General features: G+C 56.7%; 2 protein-coding genes across 3 annotated transcripts in view; one reads left to right on the top strand and one right to left on the bottom strand.

The window, feature by feature from the left end:
- BRF1 (BRF1 RNA polymerase III transcription initiation factor subunit) overlaps positions 1 to 13,336 on the top strand; it is a 46,660-nt gene that overhangs the window by 17,012 nt on the left and 16,312 nt on the right. For both annotated transcript variants that reach the window (XM_036260331.1, XM_036260322.1), the window contains exons 4-5: positions 4,863 to 4,894; positions 8,034 to 8,106. In XM_036260331.1, the coding sequence (XP_036116224.1) occupies positions 4,863 to 4,894; positions 8,034 to 8,106 (105 nt within the window). The remainder of the gene's footprint in view (positions 1 to 4,862; positions 4,895 to 8,033; positions 8,107 to 13,336) is intronic.
- Positions 9,358 to 11,809, bottom strand: BTBD6 (BTB domain containing 6). The gene is made up of 4 exons (XM_036260348.1): positions 11,429 to 11,809; positions 11,193 to 11,283; positions 10,943 to 11,061; positions 9,358 to 10,779 (listed from the first exon to the last, which is right to left on the bottom strand). Exons 1-4 carry the CDS (start codon positions 11,785 to 11,787, stop codon positions 9,747 to 9,749), a joined length of 1,602 nt encoding a protein of 533 aa, XP_036116241.1. The 5' UTR covers positions 11,788 to 11,809; the 3' UTR covers positions 9,358 to 9,746.

The following is a 13,336-nucleotide window of genomic DNA, read 5'->3' as shown; positions in this document are numbered from 1 at the left end:
CCCTCCCTGGCTCACAGCGTCTGGTGGGAAGAGACCTGCTCTCTGACCCCCGTCCCTGGGCCAGGCTGGGTGTGATTGCAGACACTGCAGGCTGTGCGCCAGACTGGCTGCGGCACCGTGCACAGCGTGGTTTTGCCCGTAGCTGGTTTTCAAGTCTGATGTTTACGGGGCCCCAGCAAAGCTGCCAGCAGGCCTGTGTGTCTAAGTGAAGCCAGGAAGCCATGTAGGGAGACTGCTGTCACCTGTGCCTTGCCATCGTCTGAGGGAGCCCTGGGTGGGAGGGACAGGTCTGCACAGGGCGCCCCGTGGCCCACTGGCTGTGTCTGGCCTGCTACTGCCTTTGGACCCTCTGTCCTGGGCATCAGACCCGGGCTGTTAACAGCATTGGTGGTTCTTGGGTCTGGGTGGGAGTCCAGAGTCTGAGCTTGTGTCCCCACGGCCACTGTGTGCTCCTCTGCTCTGGCTTAGCCAGGGACTTGGCCGTGTTCTGGAGTCGGGGGCAGGACTGCTCCTCCTCCGGTGTAGGTGTCGGGGAGATGCTCTTGCGCCGCCTGGGCAGGGCTCTCTTTGGACTGTTTCTGTGTGACTGCTGCCGCTGCCCTGGCTTTGGGGAGCTGTCCATCTCGGACACGGAAAGTGCTGGTGCTCTGACTACTCCCAGGATGCCGCAGTCTGACCGCTGTGCTGATGTCCCCTCTTCCATGTCTTCTGTCTGTAATTGTGTCTTTTTCTTGCATGGGGGTGACCAGTTAGACTTTTTTCCTCAGTAATAGCTTTACTGAGCTGTAATCCACATACCACACAATTCACCCATTAGGTGTGTGACTCCATGGTGCTGCCGGCACCGCCCATGTGAGGGCGCTTGCGTTCCTGACTGAGCCCTGCCCAGGCAACCAGCCGTCCGCTGTCTGTCTGTCTGCCTCCTGGACGCTTCCTGCACTCGACATTGCGGAGCCTGGCACTGGGAGCGCACGTCCCAGGCTCTCCAGCAGCCCTGGCCTCCAGCAGCCACGGCCCCCAGCGGTGCAGGAGGCTCCACTCCCCCCGCCTCGCCAGCACGTCTTCAGTCTCAGAGGACCGAGAGGTTGCCTTGTCGTGCACCTGTATTGTACATTTATTTTACTTCATTGATTTCTTTTTATTACTTCTTTCCTTCTATTTTCTTTGGGTTTGATTTACTATTTTTCCAGCTTCTTGAGACACATGATTTTAGTTGGTTTTTCCTGACGTGAGCATGTGAGACCATGTGTTTCTCTGCAGGGGGATTTTGGCTCAGCATCACCCAGTTTTGATGTGTTGTTCTGTTCAGAATATTTTCTTTTTTTTTTTGTTAATCCTCACCTGAGGATATTTTCCCATTGATTTTTCAGAGTGGAAGGGAGCAAGGGAGAAAGAGAGAAACAATAATGTGAGAGAGAGACATCAATTGGTTGCCTCCCGCACAACTTGGACCGGGATTGGGGATCGAACCTGTAACACAGGCACATGCCCTTGACCAGGAATCAAACCCAACGCTCCAATTGCTGAGCCAAACTGGCCAGGGCCAGTTCAGAATATTTGCTAATTTCCATGGTTACTTCTTAGATCCTGGACTCATTTAGAAGTGACTGGTTTTTTTGTTTGTTTGTTTTCAAATATATCTTTTGTATTGATTTTTTAGAGAGTTAAACATCGATGTGAGAAAGAAACATTGAATGGCTGCCTCCTGTACACTTGGTACTGGGCATGTGCCCTGACTTTGGGAATCGAACTGGACCTCTCAGTCCATGGGACAATGCTCAATCCACTGAGCCACACCGGCCTTGTTGTTTGTTTTGAAGGCAATTTTCTTGTACAACCAGCTTCACTATGCCCTGCGGGCCCCGAGGACAGGCCCTGAGTGACCTGTCCGCTATGAGCTGAGACTGTTCACGGGCAGCAGCGGTCGGTTCTGGCGCCATGCGCCCCAGAAGCGCACCTGGGAGGCGTGCTCTGTAAGTGTCGCTGGGTCGGGCTGTTAGTGGTGGTCAGGTCGCTTTCGCGTTTCCATCGAACCCAGGTATGTACCCTTGACCAGGAATCGAACCCGTGACTCTGGTCTGCAGGCTGATGCTAACCACTGAGCAACCGGCCAGGGCAAAGTTTGTGTTCTTTTTTGACCTTTAGTTCTGCCATATTTAAGTCTCCGTTAACTTTTCCACTTCGTGAGGTGAGTCTGAGTTTGAATGGGGTCCTGTCTGTGATTGTTCTCCCGGAAGCAGGGTAACCTGTTGTTGGACCTGAGCCTGGACACCAGGGGCAGTGGTGGCGGGCGTGGGCGGCACTTTCTGGAAACCACCTTGATCCCGTGTGGACTCTCAGGACTGTCCTAAGTCCGATGTTGTCTTATCCACCGTCATTCTGTGTTGATGCATCTTCTTGGAGGACACACTTAGTGCCACCCACCAGAGCATGGCCGGGACCCAGAGGGAGGCAGAGAGGCTCCAGGCTGGGCCCCGCTGACTTACCTGTCCCAGTGAGGGGCTTGGTGTCCCTGAGTGGAGAAGGATGGGAGAGGCTGCTGGGAGGACGCTGGCTCCTCAGCCAGGCTGCCAGAAGACCCGACACGCACATTAGTGGGTAACCCGTGTGGGTCAGGCCCGGGGTGGGCGTGTGGGGATGTGGACAGCTCAGGGAAGCGTGTGGCTCTGCTTGTCCTGCTCAGAAGAGGAGCTTCTTCACAGCCGGGGGACATCGGGCAGTTGCCTGCCATCCTTTAAACTTGGTTAAGTTGAATTCCAACCTCCTTTCTAAAATATGCGCCCTTTCTCTAGCACCGGGCGCAGGTGGACGCCCCCAGTCTGCGCTCACACCTTGCAGCCCTTGCTCTGCCGTCTCTCGCTCCCAGGCCTGCAGTGGGCGGGTCAGGAACCTGTGTGTCTACAGCACTGCTTTAGGCTTATGTTTTCCTTTAGAGTTATACAGTAAATGCCCTGGTCTCCGTTGTATGGCTGGGTGAGTTCTGGCTTAATGAGGGTCCGTGCGTCCGGCCATCTCGGGAGCAGGCAGCGTCGTCCTGTGGCACGTTCCTGACACCCAGCGTCAGTCGCCCTTCTGAGCCCAGACCCTGCTGCCCGCTGTGAGCGTGTTTGGGAGCCTCCTGTGATGGGCCTGCATGGGCGCTCTTGTCCGTGGTTCCGTCATCGCTGGAGCTTCTGACATCGTCCCTAGGGCATATGGGACAGGTTGTTGGCTCCTCTGTTGATGATCCCACTGGTCTCTGCTGGCTGTGTGCAGGGCGTGTAGTTTCCTCTGTGGACGGAGTCCCTCCAAGTGGCCCAAGGGCAGGTGTAGGCTCAGTTTGTGGGAAACTTGTAGCCTTTCTGCAGAGGGACTGTCAGGACGTCCAGCCAGCTCCTGGCGGCCTTGTTGCTGTCACTGGCTTTGCTGTGATGGCGGAGGAGGGCTCTGTCCCCGTGCTCATGGGCCGTCTGTCCCCGCGCTCATGGGCCGTCTGTCCCCGCGCTCATGGGCCCTCTGTCCCCGCGCTCATGGGCCCTCTGTCCCCGCGCTCATGGGCCCTCTGTCCCCGCGCTCATGGGCCCTCTGTCCCCGCGCTCATGGGCCGTCTGTCCCCGCGCTCATGGGCCGTCTGTCCCCGCGCTCATGGGCCCTCTGTCCCCGCGCTCATGGGCCGTCTGTCCCCGCGCTCATGGGCCCTCTGTCCCCGTGCTCATGGGCCCTCTGTCCCCGTGCTCATGGGCCGTCTGTCCCTGTGCTCATTGGCTTTCTACCTCTCTTGGTGAAGCATCTGTTCACAACTTTTGTCCATTTTTTGGCCTTTATTATTTTTAAATAGACTTCATTTTCTAGAGCAAGTTAGGTTTACAGAAGAGTTCTGCCTACCTCCTCTAGTTTCCACACAGCTTCTGTCAACACCTGGCATGCGTGTGCTCTGCATCCACATGTCCACTTTTGGCTTGACAAATGCGTGATGCTGTCACCATTGTGGGCACACACAGGGCAGTTCCATGCCCTACAGATCCCCGTGCTCTGCCCATCCTCCGCCCCCGCCCCTCCCACCCAGGCAAGCACTGATCCCCCACCGTCTGACAGCTGCCCGTGTCCAGAACGCCGCTGGCTGGGTCGCGGTGCACAGCCTCCGGCTTTGCCAGCCTCCTCTGTTGTCTTCCTCCCAGGCCCTGGTTTCTGCTCATACGTTCCGTGTACCCTCCCTGCATTCCCCATGTCCTTCCCCACCCTCACAGTTGTCACAGCCTATGAGTCTGCACGTGGCACTGTCTTGTGTGGCTGGCTGCCCACCCTCAGAGACAGAGAGACACGGCCCTCAGAGGTGGTGTGCAGGTGTCCGTCCTCATGTGGGCTGCGGCACTGGGGACTGCCCTCCTGACACTGGTCTGGGCTCTGATCCAGCCTCATGGGGTTTCTTTCTGAGCTGCTTCTCAGAGCCACCGCGGACCTGGCATGACACTTTTTGCTTCATCTGACAAGTTCCTGGCTTAGCAGCTTGTGTTTAGGTTCGTGTGTGCCTTGTTCTAGGCCTAGAATCACTAGTGCCTGTTCTGGTCATGGATTAATCATTGCCCTGAGCTGGGCCAGGGCCCATGCCAGCTGTCCCCTTGAGCCCCAGCACTGTGGCAGTGGCTGTGTCTGTCCCCAGTAGCCGTGAGCTCTGGGGCAGAGGACACTCCCAGTGCCCGCAGGTGCTCAGTAAAGGTTGCTGCGCACTTGGGCTGGCCGTGCAGGGCAGGACCCCTCAGCATGCACAACTGGCTGGTCAGGGCCCGGTCACCCTGCTGCTGCCTTACTCTTCGTTCTCGGTCAGCGCTGAGCTTAGATTTCCCAGGGCCTGTGGGTGCAATGCTCCTTGACCTTGCCCGCAGACATGCTCCTCGACCTCAGCGACCTGCTCCAGGTAGAGTCCCTTTTCCTCGGGGGCTGAGCTGGGGGCACATGCTGCCCTGCCCAGTTGGGAGGGTCCATAGGTGAGGGACACAGGAAGGTGCGCTCTCTGGTGGGGGCACGGGGTTCAGAGCCCCATGTGGTCCTGGGCTGGTAGCCCGGCCTCAGAGCCAGGGAGAGACCCAAGTAGACTTTGTCTTAGGCAAGGACAGTTCTTTAAAAGAAAAAAAACGGACTCATGCATACATTTTAAACAATATACAAACCTATATATACCATCAATTTAGAGAAATTTGCCTTCCAAGTACTGGGAAAGCATTTTCCTGTAGAACCTCTCATCTCTGAAGGACTGGATGCGGTGGGAAGACCCAGTGAGAGGGCACATGTAGATGGGACGCTGTCGGGCAGGGCAGAGCATCCCGTGCCCTGGGGTTTGCCTAGCAGTCAGTCCACTGAGGATTCGGAGACAAAGGTCGTGTTATTTAAAAGACATGAGTGTGAGGACTCAGGCAGGATCCACACGCATTCCACCCCTGTGGGAGAGCTTTGTCCAGGGCTGGGTGTCCCACGCGGGTGCAGTGCCCCTGGGGCCAGCCAATAGGTTGACTTGACTCACTTCGGATGCTGCTGTGTGTCTGTCCTTCCAGCTGTCCTTGCGCAGGTGCCCCCCGAAGTCCTGCTGCACATACCCCTCGGAATGGTGAGGATCCAGCACTTCACGTGCGGGCCCCGTCCAGGCCGGGCCACACGCCTTCCTTTGCAGGGAGGACGGGGAGCCAGCAGGGCAGCCGCTCAGGGAGTGCTTGGGCCCTGCTTGCAGGGCGGGGGATATTCTGGTATTCTCACTTCCCAGCTTTGGAAGTGGGAGACCAGTTAGGTGTCCAAACGGAGAGGGCAATTGAGTGGATGTTCCTGCTGACCCAGGGTCCAACCAGGGCCCAGGGGTGGAAGGGTGGGGGCAGGGCAGTCACTGTGCTGACCTGAAAGTTTAGGATGGACACACACACTTTGCTTAGACCTAAAGCCTTGGGCAGAACCCTGGTGGGTTGGGTCCAGCATTCACAGAGGGCATCACCCCGGGAGCTCACACTGCCAGGGGCTGACCATTCAGAGGAAATGAGTAAAAGACTTGAAATTACAAGAGACCACCTAGGATCAGGGTCTCATTTTGTTCTTATTCGCACACCCCAAGGTTCAGCACTCCTTGGGTTGAGCTCATGGTGAACACCTCCAGCAGGAGCCCCGGGCCGACCTGGCCCCCACTTCATCCATGGGTGCTGGCAGGAGGCCCCTGGGTCCCCTTATGGTGCAGCTGAAAAGGGTTCACTCTCCTGGGGCACAGCCCCTCAGAGGTGGAGCCGGGAGCCCCACGGTGCAGAGCCCACCTGCTGAGAGGAGTGGGAAGGGCTAGCCGGCCTCTCCCAGTGGTGGCCATCACAGTGACAAGCTGCAAACACAGAGCCACCCCTAGACGAAGTGCCAGTGTCAGGACTCGGGGTAAATGCTGAGGGGCAGCACCTCGGCAATGACTGCCTGCATTCTACGTGTACCCTTTTACCTGTTTTATTTTAGTTCTGTTATCCTCACCAAGGATATTTTTCTGTTTATTATTTTTATATAGACTAGGAGGGAGGGAGGGAAGGGGAGAGAGAGACAGAGACACATCGATGTGAGAGAGATACCAATTTGTTGCCTCCCATACATGCCCAGACCAGGGCTGGGGATCGAACCTGGGTTTCGTATGTGCCCTTGACTAGAATCAAACCTGCCAGCCCTTTGGTGCCCAGGCTGACGTGTAACCGCAGAACCACAACAACCAGGGCTGTGCGTCCCCTTTTTATTTATTTATTTATTTATTTATTTATTTATTTATTTATTTTTTATTCTCACCCGAGGACATTTTTTTGTTCAGACAGTGGGAGGGGGAGAGAGAGAGAAACATCGACGTGAAAGGGACACGTCGAGTGGTTGTCATCCACACGACCCAACCAGGGCCGGGGACAAACTGCAACTGAGGTACATGCCCTCAGCGGGAACTGAACCCGGGTCTCTCAGGACCGCAGGCCAACGCTCTAACCGCTGAGCCAAACCATCCAGAGCTATTTATTTATTTTTAATCCTCATCCGATGACATTTTTCCATTGATTTTTTTTTTTTAAATAGAGTGGGAGGGAGAGAAAGAGAGAAACACTGATGTGTGAGAGACACATTGATTGGTTGCCTCCTGCACACCCCCAACTGGGCCTGGGATTGAACCCGCAACTGAGGTATGTGCCTGTGACACGTCTTTGGTCCGCAGGCCAACACTCCAACCGCTGAGCCAAAGTGGCCAGGGTCGTGCTTCCCCTTTGTATTGAATTTACTTATGCATTTTTTTTTTTTTTTGAGAGAGAGAAACATCGTTGAGAAACATCAATCGCAGGCCTCCTGGATGCCCCCTACTGGGGATCGAGCCCACAACCCTCATGTGCCCTGACCGGGCATTGAACCGGGACCTCTCAGTCTGTGGGACGACGGTCAAGCACTGAGCCATGCCGGCCGGACCGTGCTTCCCTTTAACACTTGACTTCCCGTTGGAGATCCACTCAGAGAGCCCTTCCCTGCAGCACTCGTGTCTTCATCTGCCGGGGACCCCGACAGTGGTGGGAGGTGTGGCGTGGGCAGGCAGGTCGGTTCTCTCTGGTCTGAACAGAAGCAGGTCAGGAGGTCCAGGAGCCTGTTGGGAACCCAGATGAGGGTTGGGGGGGCTGCTAGGGAGATGCACATGTGCACACACTCCACATGTACACACACACATACCACATGCACACGGACATGGCAGGGGGCAGGCCGTGAGCTCTGTGAGCTACCAGCCCTCATGATGGGGCTTCTGGAGCCTTCGGGGTATCTGAGAGGGGCAGGTAGAGTATGGCACACACCGAGGCCTTGACTTCTGGTGTCTTTTCTGGTGGCCTCTGAGGCACTGGACCAAGGGCCCTTGTCCAGGGGCCCATAGGCCAGGCTAGAACAGGGCAGGGAGCTTTCTGGGAGGCTGGTTAGGGGGCTTTTATATAGGGTTCTCTAAAGACTGAACAGTGAAATGTATATTTTGAGAACATAAAGCAGACATTCCTAAATATAAGTGCCACCCTTGGTGTGGTTCTCCCTAACAGGTGAACGTGTACGTGCTGGGGAAGACGTTCCTCCTCTTGGCAAGAGAGCTCTGCATCAACGCGCCGGCGATAGGTACGGCAGGGCCGGCGAGCAAGCCAGCAGTGCAGTGCTGAGGGGGGCTGTGTGCGAGTGCGCGGACAGGGCGAGGTAAGAGATGGGTCCCCTCGCCCTGGCCGGTGTGGCTCAGCGGTTGGAATATCAGCCCACAGACCAAAGGGTCGTGGGTTTGATTCCAGTCAAGGGCGTATACTTGGGCTGCAGGTTCAATCCCTGGCCGTGGTGGGGTCGTGAAGGAGGCAACCAATTGATGTCTCTCTCTTATCAATGTTTCTCTCCCTTCTTCCCTCTAAAAATCAATGGGAAATATCCTCGGGTGAGGATCAACAACAACAAAAGGAAACATGTCTTGGAAACTGCAGGAACCCAGCAGGGTGGCAGTTTCTAATTTAAAACCGAATGCTGAGGTCAGTCCTCGGCAGGGGTGGACACAGGTGTAGACAGAGGGGACCTGGGGTGCTACAGCGTGGGGACCTTGTGTCCACCTTTTAAGGGAGGCCCCTGCAGCCAGGTGTCTCGGGGAAGGCTGGAGCTCAGCACAGACGGCACAGGCAGCCTGTGTGTTGGGGTGTTGCCAGGGCGGTTTTCAGTCTGTCTGGGCAGGCTGCTCCTTCCTGGCCTGTCAGCGTCCAGAAGTGATTTCCTCGTATTGAAGGAGGGCAGTCCAGAGTCACCTACAGGATGGCTCCCTGGGACGATGGTCCACTGGGCAAGATGGTCTCCTGGGGCCGGGAAGGCAGGGTCCAGCAGGGCAGGCCAGGAGGCTGCAGGATGGGGAGGGCCTTCTCCCAGAAGCCACATCCCTGCTGAGTGACGCCACACCTCCCCCTGGGGATCATGCTTACGTTTTCAGAAACAAAGCAATGGCCCTGGGAGTGTGCAGTGTGAAGACAGAGTCTGCTTCACTCCTGGGCACCCGTATGGGGACACTGCAGGCCTGCCAGGAATGTTCCCATGGGCTGGAGCCCTGGGCCCTTCGAACCGCCCCCCACCCCACCCCAATCCAAACCCATCACACAGTAGGGCTTTGAGCAGCTAGTGACAGCTTAACTAAGAGCAAGACTCTGCCTTTCCCAGAGCATCCCGGCTGCAGAGCGTGCAGGCCCAACCTGCCAGCAGAGGGCAGATTTGGGGCACACAGGTCCCCCTTGGGACGCCGTTTGCTTCTAACCAGTGAGCACTGTTCAGCACTATTGGTTTTCTCCCCGCTGCTTGGTTGGTGAGAACTCCAGCGCCCTGCAGTACCTTATCTACTAGTGGCTCTCACTTTATTAAAATTTGAGATAAACTGTTTTAAATGACTTTTCCAAGTTTTAGATTTGAAAGAAAAGCCTTAAGCTTAGAACCACTTAGAATAAAATCCCAAAGGGTGGGAGGGGCATCCAAGCCCAGAAAGCAGGCAGTGTGGGCACCACTGGCAGGGTCAGGGCTGCGTCTGCTGTCCTCTTGAGATGTGCACCCCAGCGTGCAGGAGGTGCTGTGAGGTCCAGCCACCAGGATTCAGAAGCCAAAGCTCTAGCTCCGTGGAAAACGTCTGTTTCATCCCTTTGGCTGCACCCAGCTCTGCACAAAAGATTGACATTTGTGAAGCCCGCCAGCTCCATGGAGAAGAGTGCGGCCCTCTGCCCCCACAGCACATCATGCCACCTGCGGCCTCAGGCATAGAAGATGAGCTCAGGGATCTGCCCGCCCTGGACCCCAGTGCCGTTGGTGCTGTCTGAGGAGCACTGGAACTGGAACGTCACCTTCCCGCACTGCACCTCCGTCATGCCCTCCTGCCCGAAGTAGCTGAGCTCGCTGCCGTCCAGCACAGCGCTGGCCGTGTAGAAAGTGTCCTGCTCCACTTGCACGGGGTGCTCAAACCAGACTGAGAAGGTGCTGCTGGAGCCATCGGAGACAAACCTGGTCAGGTTCTGAGCGAGGACCACCCCCAGCCGCTTGAGCTCAATCTTCACGCTGTACTCTGCTTTCCCGGAGCTAGACCCGTACAGGCCCAGGCCTGCAACAAACACCCTCCTGTCTGCGGCAAACTGGATGCTGTCGCAGCGCCCACGGTAGCGCCACTGGTTGCTGCGGTAGGCTGAGGACTGGAAGCGGTGGCACCTCTGTGGGGCCAGGCCCTTCCTCTTGGTCAGTGGGAAGTCGAGCAGTGGTTTATTGGCTGCCGTGTACCACAGGAAGATGTTGTGGGTCTCCTCCAGGGTCAGGATGTCTGACTGTGCAGCGCCGTTGGCAAACTCCTCCAGAGTCATGGTTGGAATTCGAACCAGGTTGAGGGCTGGCCCCAAAACATGCCTCTTGTTTCGTGGGGTGACTGGCAGGCCCTGCCTCTTGCACTCGGCCTCAGCCCAGTTCAGGACGGCCTCGAAGACCACTGCTTCCTTGGTGTTGAGGGCCTCCCGAGTGACAATGATCTCCAGGGTCTGCCAGTCAATTTCACAGAATCCCTCGGACCTCAGGGCCATCTCAGCCTGCGCGTCAATGACCTCCCAGCAGCGCTGGGTCAGCTCAGGCTCCTCAAACAGCCGGCTCTGAGACAGCAGCACACAGGCGTTTTTGGCTTCCAGACTTGTCTCCAGAAAGTGGACGCAGGATTTTGCTAAGGCGGGGACAATGTACTTCTTGGCAGCATAGAGAGTGGCCAGCACTGTGTCTGCTTCCAGGTCAATCTCATCACTGTACATGTACCTAGGCAGGGCAGGCACCGTGTCACAGGCTGCATGGGGCACACCAGACACCCCGGGCCTGGGAGACAAGCCTGTCAGTCCTTGTGGACTTCCCCGCCAGCATCCTGGAGGGCACCAGGCAGTAAGGAACCACCCCATCCTTGCAGCTAGTGGAGCCCACTTACTTTAACATGATAAGGAAAGCCGCAGGCTCCACGTCTGGGATGTGGATTTCCGGCTTGACTTCTGCCAGGTCCCCGTAAAACATGGCATAGAAGACTGAGCTACCAACAGCCAGGACGTACTGTGGAGAGAGAGGGAGCTGCCCTGAGCTCTGGGCCCTCCTGCCACCAGCGGTGGTAGGAGGACAGTCATTTCATAATCAGGAAATGGCCTGTAACCTTTCGAAGCTTGAAGGGCCAAGCTTCTACCAACCTTGTGAGCAGGCACTCTCCGGGCCCCGCCCGGGGGCCCCACAATGAAGTGGACATCGGCCATGAGCTCGTTGTTGAACATCAGCGCGTTCCTGCAAAGGAGAAGGGCACAAGGCTCGGGCCTCTGGTTGGCGCAGGGCTCCACCCAGGGTCTGGGCCTGGGGAGGGCAGGGAGCAGGAGGACCGGCTCTGGGTGGCTCGGGGTCGGGACCAGGGACGGGCGCGGCCCAGGCTCACCTCTCGCGCAGAGTCGGGTGGAAGGATTGCCAGTTGGGGCTCTCCAAGTTGTTGTTGTCGGGCGCGGGCGGCGAGGGCACGGGCGGTGGCGGAGCTGGCGGCGGGGCGCTGGGCGGGCCCTTCCTGCCCGCGGTGGCGGTGTTGCTGTTGGCAATGTCCGTGGCTGTGGCAGCCGCGGCCCCGGCGGGCGTGTACAGCTCCGCGGCCATCTTCACGGGCAGGACAGTCTCCGTGCGCGGGGGCGGTACGCCGTGCGTCTTCGGGCCGTGCTGGGGCCTCGGGGTGGGCTCCGCTAGCACGAGGAGCGCAGTGAGACACTGCGCCACCCGGCCGTGCAGACAGGCCAGGGGCAGCAGCATGGGGCCGCAGCGGGCGCTGCTCCCTCGCCCCGCCGCTGCCCGCTGCCTGGCCGCAGGGGGCGCCTTTCCAGCTGCGCGTCACGTCACGTAGTGTCACGGCGCCTGGGTCCGCCCCCATCCCCGCCCTGCGCAGATGATGACGTGAGCTCTGCGCCCTGTCCCTGGCCAGATCACTCCCAAGGCTCCTCCCCTAGAGCTGACCCCGCCCCCAGGCGCAGGGCGCACGCCTGCGCCCTGCCTCTGGAGCTGGCTGTCCCGGCCTTTCTCTGAGCTGAGATGTTTGGGCCCCTGTAGGGTTCGCCGCAGGACTACAGCGGTTGAAGGGCCGGGGCTGCATCGTGTTTCAGTGGGGACACTCTGACCCCACCCGCTGGCGAGCCGACCTGCCATGCAGCTACCGCATTTCCCTGATCACCAGTGAGTCCAGCACCTGGCCACGTGCCTGTTGGCCATCTCTGTTTTTCCATGTGACTTCCTTGGAGAAACGAAGCTTCACGACCTCGGCTCATTTTCTTTTTGTTTTTTTAATTTTTATTTAGTGATCTGGTGTTCCAGGTATTCATGCATTCATCAGTTGCTTCTTTGTACGTGCTCCCACTGGGGAGCAAACCTGCAACCTTGGTGCATATTGAAGACCCTCTAACCAATTGAGCTAGCTGGCCAGGGCTCATTGATTGACTCTTTCGTGCCCCCGGGCTGGGGATTGAACCTGCAGCCTTGGTATATTGGGACCATGCTCTGGCCAGGGCTCCTCCGCCCTTCTTCTAATCGGGTTTTTGTTGTTAATGTATCATGAGTTCTCTGCATGTTAGGATATTATTCCCGTATCAGACACATGATAAAAACTACTTTCTCCTGTTTCCTTGGTATTTTTTTGTTTAATTCCATACCTAAGAGTGTATGTTTTTATTGATTTTAGAGAGAGGGAGGGAGAGAGAAAAATACTGATGTGAGAGAGAAACATTGATCAGTTGCCTTCCGTAAGCACCCTGACTGGGTTGAACCCGCAACCTGGGTATGTGCCCTTACCAGGACTCGAACCCACCACCTTTTGGTGTACAGGGTAATGCTCCAACCCAGCTACACTGGCCAGGGCCTTTTTTTTTTTTTTTTTTTTAAATTTAGTTTTAGAGGGAGAGGAAGGAGGAGAGAGAAAGAAACTGATTTGTTGTTCCACACATCCATGCATTCATTGGTTGACTATTGCATGCGCCCTGACCATATATCAAACCCACAACTTTGGCATATTGGGACAACGCCCCAACCAACTGAGCTGCCCCGCCAGGGCCTCCTTGGTGCTTTTTCACTCTGTGATTGTTTACTTTGCTGCGTGAAAAACTTTAAGCTGATGTAGTTCCATGTGTCTGTTTTTGTTTTGTTGTCTGTCCTTTTGGTGCCACATCTAAGACGTGTTGCCCTTTCTACTGCCCCGAGCTTTCCCCCAAGCTCTCTTCTAGTTTTACGGTTCCATGTCTTACAGGCAGCTCTTTAATCTGTTTTGAGTTGGGTTTTTTTTTTTTTTTTCTCCTCACCTGAAGACATTTTTCGA

This window comes from Molossus molossus, unplaced genomic scaffold (assembly GCF_014108415.1).
Source record: "Molossus molossus isolate mMolMol1 unplaced genomic scaffold, mMolMol1.p scaffold_m16_p_1, whole genome shotgun sequence".
Lineage (NCBI taxonomy): Eukaryota > Metazoa > Chordata > Mammalia > Chiroptera > Molossidae > Molossus > Molossus molossus.
The sequence above is the reverse complement of the archived record's forward strand: the minus strand, read 5'-3'. Positions and strand labels throughout refer to the sequence as shown.